The sequence below is a fragment of the Toxotes jaculatrix genome, chromosome 6 (genome assembly GCF_017976425.1).
Source record: "Toxotes jaculatrix isolate fToxJac2 chromosome 6, fToxJac2.pri, whole genome shotgun sequence".
NCBI lineage: Eukaryota > Metazoa > Chordata > Actinopteri > Toxotidae > Toxotes > Toxotes jaculatrix.
Genome location: NC_054399.1, coordinates 21785631 through 21813617, shown reverse-complemented (window position 1 = coordinate 21813617; position 27987 = coordinate 21785631). Strand labels below are relative to the sequence as shown.

Sequence of the window (27987 nt, the reverse complement as noted above, 5' to 3'; positions counted from 1 at the left end):
TGTGTGCAAGAATTGTGCAGCTTGTTTGTTTGAATAAACAGTCTGTGCAGTAAATATCACTGTGTCCTTTTGTCTGTCCTGTGTGAAATAACTTTGCAGGTTGCAGGTACCCTGAGCTTCTCACCTGGTCAGTGGCAGAAGCCCAAACCACCTTAATGCTTAGCAACAGTGAGGAAAAATATTGATACAAAAACTTTATGTAAAAAAAAAAATTAGAATTTATGGAGTGTCTGATGCTATTGTACTTTTTTAAAAAACAACCTGAAAACAAATGACAGCAAACCTAACACTGCAGAAGACTGTAGAAGATGTTTCTTGTATAGCATCTGCTGCTTGCTTGTATTATCTTATGGAAAATTGAAGTGAACCCGTCCTTTACCAGTTTTTTTTTAAATAAAAACACCTCCTGTGTGCCAGGAAGAAATGATTCTCTAGGACAAATCAAGCTTCTAAAGCTGTTCAGGCAGATAAGTGATCCACAGCTCCACTCAAGCCAAATGTGTTTATTTCTACTACCAGTTGGGTGATCTGTTAAAACCCGCTGCTCATTCTCTGCTGGCTTAACTCCAAAACTAATTCAATATTTACATTTATTCTAAATTAAAATGTTGTGATTCAATATGTTGGTTGACTGAGTACAATAACACAAAGTAAGCAAGTCAAAGAGCCAACAATTTTTATGGAGATTGCCTCAATTTCCTAGAGCCATTAGGCTACACTGTACTGTCAAACTTAATCAGAGACTGGTGCATTAAGGTAAATTGTAGACAAAGGGGTTTTTAACACATAGTAACTGAGTGTAAGCGTGTGTAGAAGACAGATTATACTGATAGCATTTTTTTGTATATCAAATAAGCTGGCTGTCGAGCCAAACACAGCCCTTGTAAACCTATTCTGGATAAAAAAGGTAGAACAGTTTCACAACATGTTCATTTGAAGGGTCTTGTGGTGACATTGTGGTTTTACAACTTAGCTGTGCTGCAGTCTGAATCGTGCTTAAGAATTAGTTTCTGGGCTCCATGTCATGCAAACTCATGTGATTTGTTTTCACTCAACAACTTCACTCCGTTGGAGAGTAAAACATTTCAGGGGCTCGTTTCTTACTGCACTCAGTGCTCCAGAAAAATTGTGTGCCGGCTTTCGTGCAGGCTAGCGCATTCAGAATAGAGCATGACTGAACCTAATACTATATGACTTCATATAAGAACAGGGAAAATGTTTGAGAACAAGGCTGTAAGTTTGTGAAGCTGCTGGTGTGGATTTTTATCACAACCAGGTGCAATCAGTTGAGCTTTTTGTTAAAAACTGTGACACAAATGGGCAAAAACATCTGCCACCATTCATGGCAGAGCTGCAAAAAGTTGGCATTGATGACGTAGGCCAACATGCACACAAGCAAAATAAATTTACTGAAAAAGACTGAAAAGTTCTGCAAAACCAGTCATGAGCTGAATATAGAAAGCTGACATATGGCAAGTGAGCTGAATTAAGCAAAAAAATGGACTGCATCTGAAGAACAGATCAAAAAGATGTTGATTTCTATTTTTCAGATTGCATAGTGACGAGAACATACTGCATAAATACAGGAAAAAAATTTTCTTTCCAAATAAATGTTGAGCACATGCTGAATCCACTGAAGAAGTTGGGTAAAAACTTGGAAGCGAGGAGTTAAGTTAAGCATAAACAAAATACCTTCTGAGACTGGCATGAAAAGATCTCACAACTTTTGCTGCAAGTCTTGGAAGATGCAACTGCATCAACTACAGGCCTCAAAGACATAACACCAGATTTGTGCTGACAAAACACAGACACACATACGCACACACACACACACACACACACACACACCCAAAACAAAAAAAAAAAAAAGAAAAATCTCTTTCCTTTGAGCTCATAGTTAGATCGTTCACAATCTCAGCTCAGTCATCCTTGACAAAAGCCTGATTTAGAGCACGCATATATCCAGGCTTCACGGGCAGCACAGATAAACTGCCAACCTGAAGGGAAATCCATCTTCTTCGCTGTCACTTGCGAATTATTACCAAACACCATGGCGGTGTCTTCTTTTAATATTTTCCCAAAGGTCCAATAAAAGTAACCACATCCCTTTCCTAGATTAATGAGAGCAACAGTGGTATCCAGCCGGGAGGAAAGGGAAGACTTTTGCCGCTGTGGGCAGAAAAGTTGTCTTTCTTTTGACATCTACTTTTGACAACTACAAGGTCAGTGAGGAAAGTAAGCACAGAAAGACATGAGCAGGAATAAAATGGTAGACATCCGTCTCAACGTCTCTTTTCCTCTTCTACTAAAAAATACTTAACTAAGCTACTGTGAGCTTTTCAATTTGCGCTTAATAAAATTACAGTCTTTTGAATACAAAGACATCATTTTAGGCAAGACAGGCAGACAGAGCTAGAGAGACAGTAGGAGAGAGAAAGTAACTGACTTCCATTCTTCTTTTTTTTATTATTGATGCGTTAACCCAATTAATTAAAATCTGAGAGGCCTCCGTTGGGATCCGCAGATTAATTCCTAACACAGACAGATGTCTAACTTAAAGGAGAAAATTGACCAAATGCAAATCTAAAGATGGCTTTTCTATGCATAGCAATGAGACCATCTGCAAAAAGAACCCAGTGGAGCAGAGCATGTGTGCACAGTCAGCCTTCTCTTATTAGAAATCAACCCCAGCAAAGAAAAATGCTTTTTGTAGATTTCAATACTTTCAAGACCTCATGGGGCAGTTTTTGCGAAAAGGAAGAAAACAAGTCATTCTTTAAAAAAATGTGATATGTAAATGACATGGATCAGCTGGTGGGGGTATTATTAATGTGCCATAATTGAGTACAAGATAATTGTGCTGACTGTGTTGGAATAACTAACAGCTGCATTTAATGAAACATTTAATTGCACTTAAAGGCTTTCCTAGAATAAGCAGTTTGTGATGCTTACACATGCTGTGGACGTGACTTGTTTATCTTATCATGATGAATTTCACTCTGTCCTCCAGGCATGCCTTTTGATGTTTTCTCACTATCTAAATACTCCTTTAAGAGTGTATTAATCCTGAAAATATTCTTTGTGTAACATCCTCGAGACCTAAAATCTTTTACTTTTTTATATCTTTACTGATATGGCTCAAAATTAATATCCCAACAGTAATCACTGTGCCTTATATTACAGTATGACAAATATAGCCAAAATCACATTTAAAAATGTTCAACACAGGGAACTGCCTTCCAGTGCTTTGCATTATAGTACAAAAGCACCTAAAATAAAAACTTTTTTAATTACAATTTGACTGAAATCACTCATTTAGACAACAGAATTCTGTAAAATAATGATGCAACATGATCATGAGAGTAGTGAGAAAGTAACAATTTCCATAGATTTTGAAGTTTGAGGGCTACTGCAAAGGACAGGTAGAACAACCACAGTAGCTTAGAAGTAAAATCACTTCATTGCAATGAAATACCAACATGAATAGTCAAAACATTATATGAAGTTAACAAGTTAGTTTTTGTTCTCCTATTGCATCCCCTAATTTTATAATTTATCATTTGCAGAGAAAACCTTAAACCATAAAACCAATAAGACCAATGAGACCAATACTCAGCCTCACTAATACATGTACGGCATCACTGCAGCAAAGAAAGTGCAATCAGAACCAACAAGTCAGCTTGATGGAAGACAAACTACTGGAAATAAACAGCATAAAGTGTCTTGGTAAAGGCTGCCAGGACCCTCCAGATTCTGTGAAAATATTCAAATGTTCACTCACTTTGCATTTTGATGATCTAAGATCTGGTGGCACATAGCATACATGTCCATATATGATTCACCTAATTTTCATCAAACCATTCATTGAGCTCTCGTGTCACACATGGAAGCATCTGCGTTTGCTCTTTTTCTCCATTCATTTTGCTTTATTTTGTCACCAGTCTGTGTGTTCAAGCAGCAAGCAAACACTCCCAAGTGAGCCCTGAAGGCATCCTTTTCAGCTTCATCTTACACTCTGTCGGTGAAAATGTAGCTTTGCCTGCTGCCAGACACGTTGTTCAGGGCAACACTGCTGCTTGGAGAGTTGACATAGTTCCACTCTCACACAACACAGCAGCCCTGTGCACAAGTGCGGTGGCTCAGGACGCATTGTTTCAGCTTTTGGAGCAGGTGAGAGCCAGAGCTGGTGTATGGCATCACAACTGGTTTCAGCACTGCATAACTGCTAGTTTTACTGTTTCTGCTGTGGAGGGGGAGATGCTGTTGGGTCCAGCGTTCGCACTAGAGAGGTTACACACACACACGTAGAAACACACACCTCTCAGTTTCTCTAAAGTTCAAATATGCTTTATTTGCTGCAAGAATGGGAAATAATAGTGTTGTTGCAAAAGCAAGTGTATGACACACAACAACACAACACACAACAAGGAGAGCATGATAATGACAACAACAACATTAAACAAATGTTGATTAATCAATAGTAAAAGTAAAATATATAAAATAATGAAATAAATGATTCTTATTTCTTTCAAACTTGACTTAGCAGTAATTCATCACCATATACTACACATATCTGATTTCACTGAGAAGCTGGAACTAAATATTTACAGCTAATAAATTGAATAAAAAGAACATGATAAAAGGAAATGATGCTGCCAGTTGGCTATTAAAATACCTGCATTATCTAAATCAGATTATGTCCTGCACAGTGTACAGATAGATGATAGCCTCTGTGTTATTGGTGCGAGGCCTCGGCAGGGCAACGCAGCACTTAGCCTGTTACCATGGTCCACCCGTACAGATGGCTCCAAGACACATCCATTATTTAAAAATGCACGGCTGTAATATTATTATAAGACCAGTTAGGCAGGAGCATTTTACTGATGAAGATTCATCACTGCTGCGAATCCCTCATATGAATAATTCCACAAAAGCATAAAATGTCACTTAGTGAGCTGGTGTCACTAGATGTTTGAGCAACAATGGACTTTAAATGGCTGCTCTCTATGCTTGCTGGGAAAAAAAAGTACAAGATAGCATTTATTTTTCATGAAAATCATCACTCATTTCAAAATTGCCTCTTGCTGCACCTTCAAGAATAGTTGTTTGCTTAATCACCACAGCATAGTAGATGTGCAAATCCACATTTGCATCTGAGATACGTTTCCGCCTGTTTATTCAGTCTTTGAGGATTTCAATGCATGTTTTAAGACCACTTTGTTGCACTGGCTTACACTCTAATGTCAACCAGCGAGGGATAAGCTCATAAACTATGAGAAAGAAAAAAAGGGGAAGAGGGAGAAAATAGCATCAGAATGAGATTATTGTGTGCCCTGAAAGAAAAAAATAAAGCCACTCAAAGCCACAGGGGAACAGAGGGGAACCTTTGGTTGAAGAGAGTGGAATTTAATACTGTACGTAGTGTTATGTTCACTGACTCTCTAAAAGGGAAACTAAGCTATGCTATTTTACAGGAAGTACCAGTCAATTGAAAAGGGCAAAAGCAAATTTGATCCTGTGTATTTACATTTGCTCTCCAGGCCTCACTTCTGAGCTGCAGATTAAAGAGAAATAGCAGGATGAAGTGAAATTCTTAAAAATTTTAACATTGGCCGTAAGACATCTGACTAAGAAGCTGGAATCCATCTGTTTCTACCATACAACTATCTGAGGTTTCTTCACCTATAACATGAAGTGATTAAACCTGTAGATCTTGTTAAAGGTTTAAGGGATTGAATATGTTGAAAAAACCTTTTGAATCCTCAGAATAAAGAAGATACCAAAAAAAAAAAATCAGCCTGCAATGAATTATTCATCCACACTCATGATAACAGAGGCCGGAGTGTTTTGTTTATTTGATTTTGTTTGTTTATCCTTCCATCAAAACTGCCCCAAACCCAGGGAGCCCTGTTCTTTGCAACCGTTCCTCAGCAGCCATTATCTGATTCCTGAAGCTCGAGTCGTACTTGTGTTTTTTTGTACTTCGACAAATGAAGCGTAACGCTGCGTGACTGACTGAACACTCAGGGCTCACGCTGCAAATTAGGTCAAACATTCCTTATCACTTCTCCTCCCCGTCAATGATATTCTCCTCCCAACTTTAGTTTAATGAATCTTCAATACGGCAGAGCCTGGGCTGCAAATCAAAGGTAAGCACATTGATTGATGCAGAATTTCCTGTGTACCTGCTACACCTCGATCCTAGGCTAAAAGGCCTGCTAAATAAGGCCTGTCTGTCCTCGTCTCATCTCCTCTGTTCAGTCGCATGACACCTTAACTCATAGCACAAAACGTTTGACAAATGACAGAGGCTCTCAAAGGAAATTACTGGAATGGAAGGGCTGATTCATCACACTATGAAACAGCAGAGCAATTTTTCCCCCACACTCCTATCTCATTTTTCCCGTCTTTGATTATTTTCCAGTGCTACTGTGAGCAGTTCTACAGGCCTTCAGCCCCGACATTTCAACCATTCAAAATATGTTATCTCTTAAAACCTGGGGAGCGGTGCTCTTCTTAAAGGCAGCTTTGTTTTGGCATCCGTCTTCATTGGGGTGAGGTAAAAACTCATGTTTGGAATTAAAGGCTGCTGACGCTGTGAATATTTTACATCAGTCACCTGAAAACGCCTTACAAACAAATGTACCCCAGAGGGCTTTTTCTCTATTCATCTCAATCAGAGGGGTTTTTAGCAAGACTTTGGTTCAGTGGCGGCTGCCAAATCAGCTCAACGTCCTCTTGCCAATTCACTTTACAAAATGTACAGTTTTATCTCTGATGGACTATATAGTGGGGCATCAATAAGGACAAATCCATGAAAAATGGGCTGCGGTTCAGAAAACGGCTGCAGTTTAGTTTTTTAGCTGCAGTTACACAGTAAGAATCAGGGAAACAGACACTGATGTTTCTACTTTTCCAGTGGAGTTCTGTATTAGAGCTCCTATACTGGCTCCATATTATTCACTGACAACTGCTTTATTTGTTTTCTACCTGGAATGTTAAGTGGCATTCCCTTCATTATATACCACTCAACCAATGGACAAACCAGGCATGTAAATGAACAGAAAACTGTGAGAGGGCATCACAAATCATCACCAGTTTTGGGGATAGAGATGCATTTTAAAACTTATACAGCTAGTTTTTTTTTTTGGATTTACAAAATGAAATGAAAGCTTCCAAGTCAGAAATTAAATTCAGTTAATGTAATAATGGCATAGCCTACTGTAGGACTCATTACTCTTAATAACACCAAAAATAATCTTGCACACCACAAAGTCTCAGCAACGCGTGTAGGATCAGCAATTTGTCTGGAAGAAGCAAGAAATCACACACCCGTACTAACTTTATATTCACTTTATGATTTTTTGGTGGGGGTACCGTCATTAGGTAACAAAGTATATCATAACATTAACAGCTTCTCCAGTGTGAAGATTTGTTTTATTCTCTTTTTATATTAGTGTTTGTCAGTGAAAACAAGCAATTTAAGTACATCACCCAGAGGGTTGAGAAATTATGGAAATGTTATTTAATTATTCACTTATTTCTGTCATTTCATAGTCTGAACATTAACATTAAAAAAAAATGTTTATAACATTAGTCCCAGTCCCAGTCCATGAAACCGTGCATCTCTAAATTGTATTTTTTCAGACAAGCCAGATAAGACAGAGTTCATTCGTGAGTTGAGAAAAAAAAAGGTCTTTGAATGGTGTTTAAATATCTGTATTTAAAGTCTGTGACCTGTCTGAGGTGACATGATGACACCTGCTGATCAAGACCTGCAAAGCTCTGCAAATGTTGCTAAATAAACCTTTTGAATTGAGATTTTTTTTCTTGTCAGATGCCACCACAGATCTAAACACAGTTAATATTAAGGCAATAAGTGTGGATCTATTTGTCATATCAGGGGTGTTTGTGTTGTGATAGAGAGGCAGGAATAATCACAGCATACAGCGTATGATAAACAGGAAGCTGACAGTGTCTCAGATGGGTGTTTTTGCGGGTTGCCGATTTTACCTACGTTCTGTGACATTAATCTGTTTTTCACCACAAGTAAACAGAAACACATAAAAGCCACGTGAGGAATGAGATTCCTCAGAAAGCACAGAGAATTCAGTCTGTGGCACGAAGGGCAAACTCAGCCGATTCAATTCATTCTGCTTGATAACAACTGACAGAGTGATGAATGAACACTCCCTGAAGGTATTCAGCAGTGAAAGATGCAGGGTGATATTTACATCATGAGCATATTTTGATATGCATAGTATGCTGTTCTGTATACATGCCTGTGAATGCACACATGAAGGGAGGTAAGTAAACAAAACTGCTTGCTTCATTTCTTCTCTTGGTCGAACTTCCTCTAACTCATTGAGCGTGGAAGTCTGCATGTATCAAAGCACCACAGAGTATATACAACGGAAGGTCAAGAGGGAAAAAAATATATATAAAAATAATTTTCATCAATCAGCTAAATAAATAATGGCAAGTCAATCAGTCAGTTTATTTGACTATAATAAGATGTTTCACTCAGCTACATTTGTCACTCATCAACACTGCCAGCTAAGGCATTACTTCATCAATCATTTTCCAAATCAAAGAAATGATGAAGTTCTTTAAAGACAAATAGATCTCAAAGAAACAATGATACATCTCAGTCCTCAGCACAGTGCAAGATGACTAAACTAGCCAAAAGAACGAAAATCAGACTGTACAGTGAAAGCTGCTTGGCTCATGGGTTTTCTTGGATAGGGGAATCTAGCTGTCCCACTCTGGAATGTCTCCTTTTCAATATCTCTGTTGGCTACACAGATATTGAGTAATTCAAGTGAGTAAGCAGTAAGTGAGAGGTAAATGCCTATATTATCTTACTAAATACGGATGTTAGTTCAAACATGTCATACACAGTACATGATGTATGCAGAGTGATGAAGGGTAAAAAAAAAATCATTATGAAAGGATGTGGTGGTTTAAAAAAAGTTGTGAACCACTGCTGCACGACACATTTCGCCTAAAAGTTCTTAGGTTTAATGTGGATTAAATGCCTTTAATTACAAGAGCTCACCCAACCAATAGTGTGCTCTCTGAATAACTTTCCCACATAGCACTGTGGATATATTTGTTTGGAGGAGTTCTATTCCTCAGGTAACCATAGGTAACCTATGAAAAGGCTGCCGCTGGGATTTTGGCTGGAACATTATGTGAGGTCTTAAAGTCTATTCACTATAAAGAGTTCATTAATTAAAAATGGTAAGAAACATAGCTGAAGTTTATCAGTCCTTACGGAGGGTCCAGACTGTAAATGAAGGTCAAATGTTGTCAACCAAGGACAGAGATTGCCTTATGTCCTTTAAAGTATGCTTTAATAATCTACTGCATAATGATATTGTGCATTTGAAACAGGCCACAGTCGTCCACTAAGGACCTACTGATGGGTCATAAACTGCATCCAATAATTGGGAGTAAGTGGTAAGTACCTGGCAATTACTGACCACTGTGCAGTGTAATTTTCTTAATTTGTTCCAATACTTATTCCCAGAGGGGAGCACATGTGCCATTATTATCTCAAAAACATAAACAGCTATTATTCTGAGTCAACCACTCAAAGTCTATTTAATCAGAAAGTAACGCTTTAGAGATCACAGCTAGAAAAAGTTTTGAATTTCTTGTACAAACACTTTTGTCAACTACTGTATGTAAATGCTATAGCATTCAATAGGGCTGCTGGATTGCATGTGCATGCATAGTCCATCAATATGAGTCAATATATAATGATGAAGATCATATCATCACATTTTTATATACACACTAGTGCCAATGATCTTTATAATGTTTGAAGACAAAATATCAGACAGAAAAAAAACTGCACTCTGATTGGAAATAACGCCTACTCATTAAAATGAGCCAAACCTGCTGATTACAGGGTTTCCATTCAAATGATCTAAACTGATTTCATTAATTCTTTAGTGATGGAGCTAATCTACGACTACTTGCCATGTTTTAAAAATACAATAATTATATTTATCCACAGAAACAAAATCTAATTTGAACAATGTCTTCATGGAAATGTTGTAATCATACATGAAAGAAAAATCCAACAATGGGGGCGATTTAAAGCTTTTGCAAATAAGTATAAGTATTTACTTATTTATTTTTTTTATTGCTATCGTGTTTGCCAGAAGCCAAAGGAACAGCAGGTTTTTACCTTGATGGCAGTGGAGGCGATCTGGATGTGGTGCAGCTTGTGCAGTGTGCTCTCCCTGTCGATGAAGTAGGAGGCAGCCAGCTGGTGCAGAGCTTCCAGAGTCACAGCTGTGCCATTGGATTCACTCACTTCGGTCGTCCGACTCAGCTTCCGCTTGTCCACAAAGATCATCAATGACTCTTCCCCTATGAATACACACACACAGATACGTACACAAATTTAATTTATGACTCATCCCCCATGAATATACAGACACACACAATTTTCTCAGTGGTGTAGCAGTAAAGATTAACCCATGAACACCTGCCAGTACTCATTATACAATCATATAGGCAGAAAAACAGTACAACCGAAGGTTTAAAAAGGAAGATAACCTCAACAGTTTCTATTAATTTCATCCTGTGCTCACATGTAGTGGTAATACATCTGCAGCTATAGTGCACAAATGAAGATGCTGTCTTTCCATACAGACAATGCCAAAGCTTTCAGAGGACAGTGTATTGACAGATGTTGGGAGGAATGAAAAATCAATAGAGACATCTTCTCTAACAGCATTAGGTTTATGGGCAATGTGGTTTTAATTTGGAGAGACACAACTAACATACAGAACATTAACACTGGGGATGGATAAAGATTATCACTTGTCTCCACCACACTGCAAAAAAACAACTCAGTTTTAACTACTGTTTGTCTGTTGCTGAGTCCTGAAATCTTGGTGCTGGTAAGTGATTTTTTTAACCTTTGGTCACAGCCATGCTAACTCTTTCCTCCTGCTTCAATTCTTTAAGCTAAAAGCTAGGATAAGCATATTTCCCAAAATGTTGAATTATTCCTTTTCAAGACCGATGCAGCAGCATGGTTTTCTTTCTTTACAGTACTAAACATACTAAAACAGGAATTACAATCTGTTTAATGACGATATATTGATGTTTAAAAAATAATCTTAATTGTTATTAAGAATGTTCCCAGCATACTTAGAAAGCCAAATCATGTCAAAAACTACCCATTCCCTGACAAGGGCTAAAAGTAATAGGTTATATCAGGCCATGCTTTAGCGGCTGTCCTTCTCACATAATGTACATGGACTGTCTTTCTAATCTATTTTGATACTGTTGGTATTCATCATGGCTTTGAGAGTTTATGCTCAAGAGACAAAAGATGAAAAGAGCCAGCAGAGTAGCTGGGAGGAGACTGTGCATCAGATAGCCATGGGAGCTTTCCTGAGCATTGCAGTACTCTGGCTAACTTGCATCTATTATTATGAAAACAGGGGATCCAGTGACATTTTTGTCAAACAACTCTAAACAGATTTTACATGTTGAATCAGGGAATGTGAGCTTAAACAACCACAAATCATCCCACATTCACAGCTGAGCCAATATTTAGCCAAATATTTAGTTGTTTGAGCACAATCCACAAAGCTATAGAGCTTCAAATGTTAGCCTTAGAGCTTATAGCTAGCCTTTGTGGAAGATTACTCTTTTATGGCCTTCATTTGATGATGTTGTCTACTACAACAAGAAGGATGGACAAGCAAGGTCATCGAAAGGTTCCAGAACGATTTCCTTTGATGTCAAAGGGCCACATGATCATCCTTGGTATTTTTTTCCCCATGTTGTTAAGGTAGATCAATAAATGTAAACCACAGCTCATCTCCTTTATATACCATATAACTTTATATATTTATATACCTCCCAGTGTAGCAGAGAGCAGGAAGTGGGTTCCGTATTTCCTGATAATGTTGTCAGTGATGGCGCTGAGACTGGGCCTCCTGCCCAGTTGCCTAATGGTCTGAAGGAACTCTGGGTCCAGTGGCAAGGAAAAGCCATTGTTCTCTTGTCTCTCCAGGGCCAAGCTGTTCACCTTCCAGCGGCCAAACTCCCTGCAATGTCACACAAACACATGCTCAGTGTAAGCAAAGGACACACAATACATAAATAGTGAATGCAGGAACATTAAAAAAAGGACACGGGTCTAACAGAAGCCACACATAATTTGAGCTTCCACACAATAGACTCCACATTTGGAGTGCATTTCTATCATTGTCAAAAAGTGGCAGGGATCTAGTGAACTGCTTCAAGATATTTACATTAGAGACAAAATGAAAAGACTAAGTCTATCAAGTTGATCTGAACAGTTTTCTGCTTCTTGAAAAGGAGGAAAATATTGTTGGGATTTTAAAATGGACAGGACACAGTTTGCCCCTCAGAAGCAGGCTCATATTCAGATGTGTTCCTTGCCGGGTGTAAAATATGACGTCCGTACGACCTCTAAGTGAATCTTGTGTGCCACTCTTTAAGATGAATGGTCTCACACTGTTTCTACCTCCGGCTTAGAGAATTGCTTTGCACCATAGTGAAAAATATTGTGTTTCTCCACCAATTTTAAATAATAGCGCAATCTTTTCTCATCTCAAGTCACTTCTAAGGTGCTGTCCAACGGGCTGTAATCAAGGCAGGAGTCTTGCTGCTTTCAGGGCCTCTTTTGGAGGGAATACACTTTGATATTCAGCCTGGCCTTGGAACATGCCAGCTGCCTTTATCTACTAGGTGCAGACTGAGTGCTGCTGCTTGATGCATAGATTAGCTCTATTCAAATACAGCTGGTAATAAACATGGTTCTACTGAAACCTAGCAGGGTAGAAATTGAAGACCTTTCAATCACTGTTGGGTAGGAGGTTGACTTATCTATTGGAAAATGGACTACAAATAAAATGTTGAATGCATTCCACCTCCTCTGGTCTCGTTCTTGTAGAGCTGCAATAGGCAAGATCTACATGTAAAAATACACACTGTTCATTCAAGGAGTGGCTGCAACATATAATGTAGTACCTCATCTTATATCTGTCCTCGATAAGAAACTATACATCTAAGAATATTACATTTTAAAAAAGGAAAGATGAGAAACATGCTGATGGCTGATCACCTAGAGGTCTTGTGGCCAAAAAACAAACAAACAAACAAACAAAACACACTAAACTTGTACTGTGAAAATTCAATTAAAATTAAAATTAAATGCTATTTGTGGTTGTTTGTTTGTGGAACCTAAATGCTGAACCAGTAGACAGAGAAATGATCATCTATGATGACAATAAATCCATTATTTTACATGACTCAGATGGCCCCACAACACCTAGGACACACTAATGAGAAGAATCCTTAGTTTTAACTTGATTACAGCTCTTTCGGAGAGAATAAATTTCATTTAATCATGCAGTGATACATTCTGGAACTTGGTGTAATGAGACAGACAGCAGTTTAGATATCAGTTTTACTCAACTTTTACAAAGTTTTGGCTCCTAAATTTCAAGGATAAAGGCTTTTTGTGGCCGGAAAATGGGGACACCCATTATTCACAATGTGCCTAGTTTGAGTCCAGCGGGGAACCTTTTTTACATGTTATACTCCATCTCTATCACCTCATTTCCCGTCATGTCATGTCATCATCTGCCGCTTATCTGGGTCCAGGCCCAGGTCGCGGGGGCGACTCCCGCCCAGTCCACAATTCACCGAAGTCCTACGGCACCTCCCACAGGTGGTGAGCCCATGGGAGGCGGTGCCGTCCAGAATAGGGCTCAAACCCAGGACCCCGAGAGATTGAGACTCGTGCTCTACCAACTGAGCTAACCGGGCAGCGATTTCCTGTCATCTATCTACTATATTATTAACAAAAGCTTTCTAAAAAAAAAAGCCCTTGATGGTGTTTCTGCTCAGTATGACAATACAACAAACTATGAGACAAATAAGAACTGTCAGTATTTGACTCCATTATTTCGACCAAAGCAATTATTGCATCAAAACTACATTTTATATAAGTTTTGTGTGCTTCCAAGTCACAAGGCTGGCAAAGAATCTTACCTCATTCTCATTTGAAACTGTGCCACAGACTGCCTAACAGTCACGCCTCTGCACCTCTCTGTCCATTATTTCATTTGCGTCGTTGTATGCCTCCCAGAACTGCCCTCTATTTAACCACCTTTGGTCTCGTTCTGACGCAACTTCCTTTGCAGAAGCTCCTGTTAGCAGCAGAGGTCTCTATACTCTATGCTGAACTCATGTCTAGATAGCCTGTGTCCTCTATCCACCAAAATCTACAGTCTATGTGCAACAGATCATTTGAAGTAGTTTGCACACAACAGAAATCAGGCCTTACTTGACTCAGTATGACATGCAACTCTTAGTACAGGCCGTGGTTATCGCTTTCTTCAACTACTGCAATGCGCTTCAAGCAGGTCAGGCATAAAGGGTTATGCCCAGTGAAACCCTTACAGATGGTCCAGAATGTTGTGTGTGGTGGTACATCTGGTTTTCAATCAACCTAAAAGGGCAAGCCACGTTCTTGCTCACTGAACCCCAGTGGCTACCTATGGCCGTCCAAATCAAGTTTACGTCACTAAGATTCATCTGCAGAGTGACTTCTGGGACTGCACCAGTCTTACAGGCTTATGCTGCTTCTCCGCCATGGCATTCCTCCAAGGAATGTCGTCTGGTATTGCCATACCTACACACATGGCAATCTCAGTCCAGACTGTTCTCATTTGTGGCTATCACAGCAGGGGAGTCCCTCTCTACCTTCAAGAATCTCTTGAAGAATCATCTGTTTCAAGAGCACCTCCTTTCATAACATTTCGCCCTAACATGCCTAACTTGCACTTAGTGTGAACTTTCTTACCCGACCTCCTTGCATTTTGTCTTATTGAACAAATTTAGTATTATTTCTTATTCCAAGACCTCCTACTATACTTCAGAGTGTTGTCCCTCACTTGTAAGTTGATTTGAATAAAAATGTCAGCCAGATAAGTAAATGTAAATGTTTCTGGGAAGTAACGTCCCTCAAGCTTTCAAAAAAAAATTTACGATGGGACAAACAGAAACTTCTGATTTTCTGAAATGTCCTTCTCTCTTTAGCATACATACAACCCCCAGCACTCTACAAATGCAAAGCAACTCCCTCATGCAAAGACACATAACCACACACGTGCAGTCACACACCCTGCAGCTGCAAACACCTAAACAAAGCTGCCCTTGCTGCAACAACTTTGCTTTTGCTCAGAATATCACAGAAGCCCCTTTGGGTGTGGGCCTGCTGCCAATCAATTTCCCACTAATAAAAATGACCCCACGAGAAAAATGCAAAACAGAAAACAGCTCATTAAGGCCTGTTTCATGTACGTGTTTCTCTATAATGAGTGGCCATTAGTGTTTCTCTCTGTCCACCGGGGCCGGCTGAAGAAGGGAGCGGTGGAGATAGACAGAGGGAGAGTTTAAGTGTGATAGACACAATGCCTCGCTATGCTCCTCACTTACGGACATTTATGAATGATGCCACAACTACGCTGGAGAATACAGCACACACATACACAGACCTGCTGTTGAAGACTTCAATTCAGCCTCACCTCTTGCACACCACACACATACACCTACGAAAAGATCTTTTCGTTTCATGCAGGATTGCAGGTTTATTTCACCCTTAACACTTCTCAGTGAGATACTGAGCAACTGGAATAGCCTATCACACACACACACACACAAGCGGCAGGTTTATTTCACCTGCAGCTTCATGCAGCAGGGGGCTTGCTGCACATCTACCTGTCAGCCCCCCTCTGAGTGAGCCAGAGCGTTGTGCACCAGGAGGCGAGGGGCTGCAGGAGCTACAGGGGCTGCTACCAGAGCAGGGGAGTCATACTCTGCTACCTGTCCATCACAGCTCAGGTTTCTCAGATCCACCACAGCATACAAGCAGCCTGAGGGTGCCGCTTGGTGCCCCACATAACAAATCAGGGAATCAACCCAGCGAATAACCTGCTGATGCACTTGAAACACACTACTGAGCATAATAATGCAGATTGTGCTCAGGCAGTTCAGTATGTCACTGAGAAGGGTAGGGGAGTGTCTCGGATACTAATGCTATCTCCTGCGACATTTTAAAGTGGAAATTATAGTGAGAAAATTGCATGTTTTACACAAGACAGCCTATTTGAAAAGAAAACAGGGTACTCAGTAGCAAAAAAATAAAAAAAAAAATTATAAAAGCAATCTGGAACTCAAACTACCTTTTACCTCAAAAAAGTCTTAAAAAAAACAAAATGGCTTATACTTTTCACTTTAAACAAAAAAATCCTTTTTATTTTTATTTCCTCTCATGTTTTCAAGGAATTTCTATAACTGTCTTGTTAATGACATTGTATTTCACATGAATACAGGGGCAATGGCACACCTACACTATTGTTTAGATCAGCCTCAATGTCATTATTCTTTGTGAAAATGACCTTGGGGAGCGTCTATATAAAGGCCTTCTGCAGGGTGAAATTCTGACCCCTGTTTAATAAAAAGCCCACAAGCTGTGTTTTGATTGCATCATTATTCTGTTAAATGATTGGAAACCGCAAAGGGGATCACACCACATCTTTCAAAGGTTTGGGTAGAAACCATCTTTAATTAGCTTTTAATAATGCATGGTCAATTTGAAATCATTTCAGAGGGATTTGAGAATGAATTCAGTTGTTTATTTCTATTAGCCTGAATACCTCTATGGCCCATTTATGAACTGTACACACCAAGTTGCGTGACTAGAAATGTGCGAACATTTAGTCTCTACAATTCTTGTTGCTAATTTTTGCTACTAAGTCTACTTAATTCAACTCATCTTATGAACATTTGAATGTCACAGAGAAAGAAAGGAAGGAAAAAAAGAGAAAGTAAACTCATAACTTGACTTGTCTTTGCAGGTGTTCTGTATAATAGCATTTATACACAGTTCCTGACACTGAGCTGATTACCACTACAGACAGTTTTCTTCTATCCCTCCTTTCCTCCAGATACAGGATAATGACTGTACGGCAGTTAGGTCCAGATCATTGCACTACGTATCAAAACTATGGGTTCACACTGTGATTTTCAAAGAAAGTGCAGAATATTTACACACTAGAGAAACTGAGGAATGTAATACAGCATGCAGTACTTTTTCCCCCTTTATTATCTCATGAATGCATATTTAAACCATAACGGTGGTATAAAGTGGTCAATTTAATTTTACAGATTGTCTCAGTAATGTCAAATTTCACCTCTGTGCTTATGCAATAGTGTGCCTTTACTTAAATTACACATTTGTCTTTCATTGCACATAAGAATTATGTTGTAACATAATTCTTATGTGATAAAAGTTCATTTCGCTCCCAGAGATGATGTTTTTTTTTATACTTCTAACTAATATGTTTTTCCAGTTAAGTTTCAATTGCTAGTTGGATCATATTCACTGCTTTGATGTATTTTCTGCAGAGAAAATGCTTTATTTTTGTACAAATCAGAACTTGGTAACATGTTTTAATTTTAGGAGGTGGGTTTGACCAGGAAGAAGTATAACTGGTCAAGGCAAAGTTCTTCACACTTTGAAACATAATCTCTAAACGGAAATATATTCAATTAAATAAAAGAAAACAGGAAAACAAACAGAAAAAAAAAAATGCTGAAAGAAAACCATTATATCTGCTGGTAATGATTTGCATTTCTGTAATCAGAATCCAAAAGTGACTGTGGAAAAAAAAGAAAAAGAAAAGAACAATAAAACTCAGGAGCAACATTTACCTTATCATGCTTATTATCATGATAAGGTAAATGTTGCTTATTATCAGTAAGGCCTGAGTGAGAACACTATGTTGTGTTTTGTAGCTGGGTTACCCTAGATACCAAAATAACCTGCTGTGCAAAACAGTTGGTTGATGTAGACTCAAAGTTATTTCAAGGACCTCCCCAAAGAGAATTGTGCAAAATGGGAGAAAAGTCCTTCATGCTTCATTCAGTGAGATACATCAAATTACGTTTATTTGGAAGCCCCTACAAGCAAACCACCACTAGTCTGCTGTTTTCAATGTTGCAGATTTTTTTCTTTACTGCAATTTGCTTTTTTCTCCTCTTGGTTTAATCTGATGTGACACTGATCCTTCTCAATGTGTACGCACCATTAGCAACAGAGAAATGATTTTAGAAATTAAGAATTACATACAAAGAGGCTTTTTTTTCATCTGAGCGACATCAAAAAGAATTCTGTGCAGCCCAGTTGTATTGTGAGCATTCTTCTGAAAGGCACCTTCACAGTGGCACATGTCAACTTTGTTAATTGAGCCACTGATGAGCCAGTCTTAACAAGAGGAGAGCTGGGGAGTCAAATGAAAGTGGGGGTAGGATGAGGGGACAAAAAGAGAGAGACTTGCGTCTTCTAGCCATCCACCCACCATAGAGACAAACTAGAAAAGAAAGTGAGATCAAGACAGAGAAACATAGTAATGATGTAGTTAATAGCTGCTGGCTGTGAACGTTTCACGAAATTGCCACCGACAGTTTTTCAGCATCAAACAAACATCAGACCATTAATTTGTGAAAATCCTATTAAACCTGCTGAGAGATCCTATAAACAAGGTAAAACACTGTTTCCTACTCATTTTGCTTTTTCATGCCTCTGATGCAGCTAAGTGTTCCTCAAGCACACATTTCAAACACTTGATTAGCACGTTACGTCTGTGACCACTGTCAGAGGCATTCAAAAACTCATGTAGAGGATTAGGATGAGTGTTGCATCGGGGATGCAAAATGGAGCAAAGGAAAGCAACCTATGCCTGCCTCGAAGGGTTGAAATAGATTCCACTTTACTGGACATCTCATTCAGTTACAGCATAGCTGTCAATTGAAATGCATACTATACCAGATCTGACTGATTAGCTTTTTCTTCTTTTTCTGCTTTCACATCATAGATAAACTCTAAAGTAAAGACTAAAGAAGACTAAAGTGAGTCACCATTACTCATTATTCAAGAGACTCCCCAGTTGCCTGGTAACCTCACGATGACAACAAGACTCCAGAAATTCTCCGAAGTAAATAACCCACCCTCCAATAAAATCACAACTGTTTTACACTCTGATTTTGATAGATATTAAACAAATGATAATATATTGAATTAATCAGTTAGCTGAGATACAAGAGATATTTGTATTGTATAAGGATTTTTCTGGTTCTGGCTCTGTGCAATCTACCTTCCAGTCTTTATGCTAAGTTAAGCTAATCATTTGCGTACTGGAGCTTTGTATTTAACAAACAAATATGACAGTGGTATCAATATTTCCAACCCTCTGCAATAAACGTATTTACACAGGTATCCAACTATTTCTATAAAGAATAGGGTTGTCCAGTTGTTGGTCTTTTGCTTCTAAAAGACAGCAGTCACTATTGTGAAAGTGTTGTAAAAGAGTGAAATACTGCACAGTGTGGAAAAAACTAAATCTAGAATGTTGTAAGAGGATAAGCTTTGTTAAAAAAAAAAAGTAATTGCATTATTGATTAGTGGCTTCCATGAATATCACTACACCTCTGATAACAGAAAGCAAGGGCAAGCCAGAGAGAGAGAAAGCATGATTTGCTGACATCAGGCCTGCTGATCCCTTTTGTACAGCAATTTGTCATAACACTGTTGACAAGAGACTTCTCTCCACACACAAAACAAGGAATGCCTGGAATTACATTGTGTACGTAATGGGGCATGTACGTGCTGTTCATACACACTCAAACAAAAAGAAGAAATGCTATTGGTTATATTCAACTTCACAGTGTGAAGGTTAAGGTTTATTGGATTTCACTGCCAAGACATCAGGAAATATTTATGAAAAACACCAAGAGCTGTAATTGGTGATATTTGCTCTTAATTTTGATAGTGCACTTCACTCTTAAATGTATTCTTTCAGTTACAGAATTCTGAGTGAATTCTTTCAGTAACAGGGGAAGTAGATGTAAGGAATTAGATGTTCCTCTTTGTTTCAATCTACAATGTAAGATAATGTTGCAGTTGCAGTTTGATTAAAAAAAAAAATCTTGCTGAACTGTAGGTTGAACCTAAGGGGACAAAACAATACCTCCAGAAACTGGTATGTAAACTCTACTTCAATTATTACAGCTCAGGCCATCCAACCAAAATACACTAAAACACTCATGCAGAGTCTCTCTTTCATAAAAGCTGCTTCCATGGACCTCTGGCCCTGATAACTCCCCCATCACACACTTGTCAAAAGCCATAAGCTCTGTGCTGGATGAAGTCCTCGTCACTGCCTTTGCTGCTGGTGATCAGGAAGAGGAGCCCGCTCTGCTTCTGTCCTGAAGACATATTCAACCTCTGACTGGAGGACGATAGACTGACTTGTCTCTCCACCACAGCTCTCTCATTGAACAGACATGCAGTCATGCATGAGAGAAAATTGTAGTTTGATGGAAACTGGATCTCATTCTACTGCTCTGACCTCTCTTAGTCTGCTGTTCTGCTGTTCTGTGTTTGCAACAAAATCTTTACCATAACAATTTCCAGACACATATTGATTATAAACAAACAAGACCAACAAAACAGGTATGAATATTTGTGATTTCATGACAAAGAACTGCTCATAGTCCTGCTACTATTGTGTGGATGGTTTGGTGCACGAAAGTATGTTATAATGAACCCAGAACCACATTTCATGTCTCTTTCCTTCTCACCATAAACCATTAAGGCACAACTCCCAACAAGTCCTTCAAACTAAACAACAAAACAGGTCGTTTATCAATGTGTTTTTATTGATCTGGTGTCCTTTCCTGCAGGACAACACTGTTTGTCAGTGCCTTCCAGAATCATCGTAAAATGATTAATATGAATGTTTGCTTGGTTTAGGAAAACAATGTTGACTGAAGCGAAACAGGAAGTCAGCAGTTTCATATGTGAAAGTCAGATACTTGTGGCCACCCCGTCCTCCTTAGTAAAAACTTTTTTGATGTTATGACAACATCATGCCTTGCATCTGAAAAATAACCGCAATTCTTCACATGGACTTTTTAGACATAAGTAAATGTGAACAACAGCTGTTGAAGCCATTTGAGCAAGCGTCCGATGATGTTGCTTATTTTGGTGAGGATAGAATCAATATTTCCCTAAGTTTAACACAAGGAGTTTAATTTCCATAACTTAAGACCATAACCGTAACTATAAGTTAAGCAAGTAGTTATGGAGAGTGAAAGGGTTTTCTATTTACATTCAGTGCAGTGTGGTCTACTAAACCCACTGAATGCTATTCATTTGTCATAAAACAAAACGCCACACTGAGTCTTAAATAAGGTATGTATATTAAAATTGTTATATGTTTGGCCTTTACCAGAATTGGAGACTTTAAGAGTTTTGTAGTTACTCTTAAATATGAAACCATTACTTCCTGTGCACCTACATTAATATCCATGATGCGGGATTTGAAAGTATTGTGTTTCATTGCTCTGCATGATGATATATTCCTTAATACTCTCTTCTTTTCTCCCCTTTTTTGCTTTATGCAGTTGTATTCCCATTTATTCCATCCTACTTTATAATCTCTTTTAAATGTGATTCCCCATCTAAAGCATTCAAAACACAATAGCACAGTCATAGACCCGTGACAGATAAAGCCCAATAGGTTCTGCTTCTTCCAGATCTAAATGACACGATTACACAGTGCAGCACAGGTATGTCACGCGTCTGCGCCCTATCCTCTCCACAAACATGTTTGCATATAATTGAAACACTAATCACTCCATAATTACAAGAGATGACTCCTTACATCAAATGAAGTCAATGGAATAGCCAGCGGGGCTGACAGGAGAAAAGAGAGGAGAAAACATGGGAGATGAGGCGTGATAAAAAAGTTATGGCCCATGAAGAAGAATAAAAGAGGAGCTGACATTTTGACTAATATGCTATTGTCTGTGGATATGACTCGACTACACACAAGGAAACATGGAGCAAGAGCTTCTCTCGTTCGCGGAAATCATTTTGAAACACCACAAGCCTCTAATTTATTAAACAAAACGCTTTTGCTCATTTTACACCCATTTCCATCCCTGGTGAACTTGTAGCAGCAGCAACTGCACAAGAATATCTCTGATTTGAACTCATGCTATGAGTGTGCACGAGCCGTGAGAGCAGTCAGTGAAGAAATGCTGTTAATTGCTTACACCAAGGTGCATCTGGTGGACAAGGAAACATGCAACACCTGACTATTTTCAATATGAAATAAAAGCCAGACAACTGTTATGAAATTGGCAACCCTTTTCAGGAGAAGAGGAGAAAATGAATGAATGAATAAATGTTTGCCTGTGCCTATTTTTCACTGCTTTTTATTCTACTGAATGTATTAATTCATCACTCCCATTACTGCATTTGATCAAACTTTGAGAAGAGAAAATCTCATTCACTCAGAGGATTTGCAGTTTGAAAATCACATTTTTTTTTTTTTTTTTACATTTCACATTACAGTGCGACAGAAAGCTGTAGTTCTCCAAGCTTTTAACACAGTCCAGACAAAAGATGAAAGGTTGTCAGTGTAAAAATTAAATACTTCATTACTTCTACTCTGACTAATACTCTATAAAAGGGTTTATTTTAAAATGTATTGTATTAAGAAATGGCTACAGGCTGTTCCGGTGCAGTGGGCAGCCAGCAGGGGGGGATAAAACTCTGGTTCCTTTCATGTGCCTTCATCTGTACTACAACTCCTCCAGCCCTCCCCCTCATCCCCGACTCCGTCTCCCCTGCCCCTTGACGGGAAAGGCCAACTGAGCTCTGGAGAATATTTATGAGCGAGGGAGAGCAATTGGTTTGAGATCATTCGACAAAGGAGGGAGGGAAGGAGGGAGGGATTGTGAGGGGGATGGAGAGAAAAGAGAAAATGTGAGATAGACATGGAGATAAGGCAGAGAGAGAGAGGTTAGATTTTAATGTTTTTATTTAACCTTCTTTTAACCCAGTGGTTAATGAAAACTAATTTCTTATTGCTATTCCTCTCTCTCTCTGTTTGCTTGTACTGTATGCGTTACTGCATTTCTGTACATAAGGACCAAAATCTGCATGAGTGCAGAGGAAAGCTGTCCAGACTGAAGACATTTTGTCTGCTCTTAAGTTCTACAAGAGGACTCTTCGGGCTTTGGCCTCAGATTTAGAATTATGATACGTAGCGGTGACGATTCAAAAGGCAATAACAGGACTTTTACTGACCCATAAAGGAGCGCAGTCTGTCTGCAAGAAGCACGAAAGTGTTGTTGATCAATACAAATGACTCAAAGATTACTTTGCCTGGATTTTTCTGGCTTTCAAAATTCATGAGTATGTTTTGGAACAAAAAAACAAAACGAACAAAAAAAAACAAACAAACCGCGCAGCCCATTGCAGTTTGAAGGCACTTCAGATCTCCTCAGTTCTCTGCTAACTGGCATCCTCGACTGCTCAGCGATGGATGACAGTGTTACGGGTGCAAGATATTTAAAGCCTAAAAAAGGTTTGTTTTTCAAACCAAGGGAAGCAAATGACAGTGCAGGAACACAATTCCACTTTTTAACATGGTCATATTTTACCTCTTCACTTGCATTTCTATTGTATTTTTGTTAATTAGCCTGCTTACTTTCATTCTTCAGAGGAAAAGGCCACTGTACCTCAAGGGGGAAGGAGGGTTATAGACTTGTCAAGGTTGCATTTCTGGATATTTGCTGATAGAGGTCAATAGAAGTCATACTGTAGGTTGCTGAATGCTAAAAAGGCTTAGTGCTATAGTTTTGGAAATTAAAGTGGTCAGACAATGCCCGTGTGAGTTTCAGTAATGTAAAACTGTGAATATTGCGTATGCAAATACCTGTAAGATTTGCATGCATTTGCTGGAGTGCTAGAGGAGCAGGAGGACAAAAAAACACGAAGGGAGAAAAGAGAGGTATGGAGTCATCCTGAGAGACAGAAAGAAGAGGCCAACAGAGAGCGAGGGAGGAAGTGATGGATGTGGGGAAGCCAACAGCGCTACATTCTCTATCTTTGCCTGGCATTGTCACCCCTGTCAGCTGTTAAATGCCAGTGTCAGTCAAACCTCTGTTTAGCTGGCATCAGCCCCTCCACTGCACGGCCTCGGACGCTCCGACAGCACTGCTGTCATCACAGAGTATCACAACACTTACCTGGCACACACACACACACACACACACACACACACTTATAGGCACAAATATAGACACCTAAGAATGCACAGCCAGTCACGCTCAGACGTACAGTACCCTGTTAGGAAGCATATTGTTGATTTTGTCTGAAATCATGTGGGATGACAAAGTTAAAACAAGAGCTTTGTTCTAGATACTGAAAAAACACATTTTGAAAATGTTTTCGGTGGATCAGAACATTTTTTCAACCTCTAGAGGAAGACGACACCATGAAGTAAAAACAGGAAAGTACACACACACACACACACACACAAAATCCACTGATCTGGCAATATGGCAATTTGTAAAATAAATGTATGTAGAACACCAATTTCTACCAATTTCATTTCACCAATTTTGTTGCACAATGTATGTGTACAATGACACTAAAGACTAGTCTATTCTATATATCCCTCACATGAACACACACACATAGACCAACATGTTACCCTTACAGTAATATACTGTATTTGTGGGTTGTGCTGTTTTAAACAGATACTGAACGACCACCTTAAAGAATTTTATCAGTTTAAATGCTTCAGATGCATTTCTATACTGAACATTATAAAAGAGGGGGAAACACCAGCAAAAACACACACCCAGACTTACATGCACACAGACAACCAGCAAATGAAGAAAGCCTGCAAGGTACAGGCAGCTGGGGTGTGCATTGAGCTGTTTGCGTGTGTACATAAATCAATAAGTTTATATGTCAGGTGAACTCCAGTGTGGAGTGTGAAATAACGAAAAAAAAGCACTATCATGAAACACCATATGTACATGTTATATAACATTTTATCCCATATATCTAACAATAAAAGAGACAACTCCTTAATATCAAGTGCATTCTTTTGTGGGAGGTTACATCTTGCAAATACTACTTTAATTCTGCTTCCTTGTCTCAGCCAACTGAAGAAATATGTCACACGTAGCAAGCTTTCAAACAATATCCTGCTGCTTCTAAGCACACACCCACTATACTTCACACCGCACACTTCTGAAGCCATCCAGTCTACCCACTGTCACACATCAACTGGCTCAGTCAGATATCTGTTACATCCCGCTGCTTTGCCCAAACCCTCCTGCGGTATCTTCACTTTGAGTTTCCACTGATATGCAGCATTCTGTGGGTTTGTATCATACTCAAACCATATGTTTCCACTGCCCACAAAAAGAGGAAGCAGGCAGTCGCACCCAAAGAAACTCGAATCTATACAGAATGCATGCAGGGCTTTCATTTCTATGCAAAACTCCACTAAGTAATCTTCTCAGCGCTCATCCCACAGTTTGCCACCTACTAAATCTACATCTTTTATAGTCTAAAGAAAAGCATTATGTGATCTCTTGCCTATACTTTTCTAAAGATCCTGCAAAAATGCTTGTTTTCTCAAAGGAAGGCCACAAGAATCTGAGCCTAAATAATATCAGGTTTTGAGCAATTGCACATCTCTACATTTGGTCCATTTTGGATTTTGATTCCGATTTCACAAACAACCTTCCTAACATGCAACTGCAATTTGCAGAACACGCAGACAGTCATCCCTGACCCCATCCCTGTCCACCGTCTCTTACCTGTATATCTTGTACTTGGTGGTGAATCCTTGCTGGTAGCGCTCTGTGAAATCAACAAACTCCTGTGAGTGCTGAAAAGGACCCTTGTCCGACAGGAGCCAGCCAAGGGGCCCGGTGGAGCCACTGAAGCCAGCCCCGGTGTGGTCGGCCGCTCTGGCCCCTACTGACACCCAGCTCTGGAGCAGGCTTAGTGTTAACCACTTCCATAGAAACATGAGGGCCGTCAGTCTAATGGAGATGCATGGGCCACTCATGCTGCTTCCCCCGGCCCCGGTGACTCCTCATTCTCCCTGCACTCTGGATGAGTCCTGCTGAAAGGAGGAAGGAGTGGAAGAGGGAGAGGAGTTGGAGCAGAGGGGACACACTGAAGAACAATAAGGTTGTAATTTTGGTTTGGGCGTGAGTGGGATGAAGATGAACTGAGAGGGCTGCATTTGTCCAGTATTGCTGGGTCATCAATCATGGTAGAGGGATACTATTTCTAAATGTTAGAATATGTACTGTTCATTTTTTTTTTTTACATATAATAAAGCAAATACACTCAATTTTATCTTTTAATTTTATTTTGGATGTTATAATAACTTGAATGCAAAATGTTTCAGGGATAATTTTTCGTTTTACTTTTAAAGGAGCTTTTTACCTTATTCTGTAAGTATTGTGATCCGTGACTGGTCGGAATTAGTCTCCGCAAAATCCCCTGATAGGACCGTGAAGATGGGTTCGGCTCGGCGCATAGATGGGAAGGCATTGGAAAATGACTTTTCTCGTGAAGGACTTTCGCCACAAATGCAAACAGACGCACAATTAGGGGCAGCGCAGCTTGAGCGAAACAGAAGATGACATCCAACCTCCTCAGAGCGAACTCCTCTCTTCTTTTTTACAGTGGCATATTTCCAGCGGAGAGCCTCGGACGATGCGAGGTAGGTCCTGTAGGTCCTGTAGTCCAGTCCAACAGAATGAGTCGCAGTCGACGAGATGCTTCAAGAGCGCACGGAGTCAAACCTTCCAGGCAGACTTATTACTTCAAAAACAACAGTATGATTTATGATTTATGAACTGGGACCAAAAGAACAACCCGCATGTGAGAAGCGTCTCTAGCGGCTGTCCTCTAACTCATTTCTGCTCTTGATAGGAGAGACGCGCTCGGGGCGCATGCAGGGCGCTCGGAGAGCTGCTGATGCTGCTGACGATGCCTGGACTCCCAGCGCACGGAATGTGTGAATGGCATCCGCGGTGCTCTCTCCCTCCCTCCTGTACCATACCACTGCAATTTAATTTATTCTAGCAGCGAGCACACTCCCGGTTGGCTGGGACGTAACTGGAGGAAGTGAGAGTAGGAGGTGTTCAGATGAGGGGGTGGGGGGCAGGTGGGGGCAGGCTGGATGAGGCGATGGTCAGAGGATAATGATGTGCTGGAGTCAGATGCCTCGTTTTAGAAAACTAATAGAAGTCACCTGTAGTTAGGATTAATACATATTAAAGGTGGAGAGAAAGAGGGAAACAGATCAGACTAAAAACCAGGACATGTCAACTTTAATCAGTCGACGGCTCTCACGTTTGCAGTGCTTTTTTCGTTGAACAATGTATCATTCAGCGAATAGAATTAAATTAGCACAATCAATTTTATAATAACAAAAAAGCAAAATAAACCCATCTGATCCTGAAAATTCAAAAAAATATATATAGATATTTTAAAAATCAGTACTTATAGAGTTAATCTAATAAATGTAGATGGTTAAATGCATATTATCTTACTGCAAATGAATCTTGAAAAAGTTTGAATTATCTGAATAATGACTTTAATGATGGTTGTAAGTTGTAGTGATGATGATGGGGATGATTATGAGAAGGAGTGGGTGTATTCAGTCCCCTGCAGTTATTCTTGTTATCTTCTTTGCCCTCTTCCTCCCTCTCCTTTCTTCCTGCAGAATAATCATCACTTTCACCATCCGCAAACTTAATTAGATCTGCTCTATCCCCTCACTATCCGAGCGCTTGTGCATCGGACACTGAGCGTGGATCAGAGAGGCAGAGAGCAGGCGAACGGAGGGAGGGATATGTGCTGCCTTTCAGCTTTTCTGTAGACGTTCAAAGGGAGGTTTTATACAGGGATTGGATTAGAGAAATGAACACCATTGAGTCGTGAGATTCACTGGCTCCCAAACTCAAAGAGAAGCTGAAATCCCGTGGCACAGCGACTTGCAGAATCTGGAGTGAAAGAATGAG

At 39.5% G+C, this 27987-nt stretch overlaps 1 protein-coding gene across 1 annotated transcript in view; it reads right to left on the bottom strand.

Moving 5' to 3' along the window:
* The window catches only part of brinp3a.1 (bone morphogenetic protein/retinoic acid inducible neural-specific 3a, tandem duplicate 1), a 40805-nt gene extending 14378 nt beyond the window's left edge, over positions 1-26427 (bottom strand). Inside the window, exons 1-4 of the mRNA XM_041040492.1 lie at positions 26402-26427; positions 25762-26069; positions 11890-12080; positions 10199-10383 (exon numbers count right to left, since the gene is read on the bottom strand). Of these exons, the coding sequence (XP_040896426.1) occupies positions 10199-10383; positions 11890-12080; positions 25762-26015 (630 nt within the window). The 5' untranslated portion in view covers positions 26016-26069; positions 26402-26427. The remainder of the gene's footprint in view (positions 1-10198; positions 10384-11889; positions 12081-25761; positions 26070-26401) is intronic.
* Positions 26428-27987: the final 1560 nt, after the last annotated feature.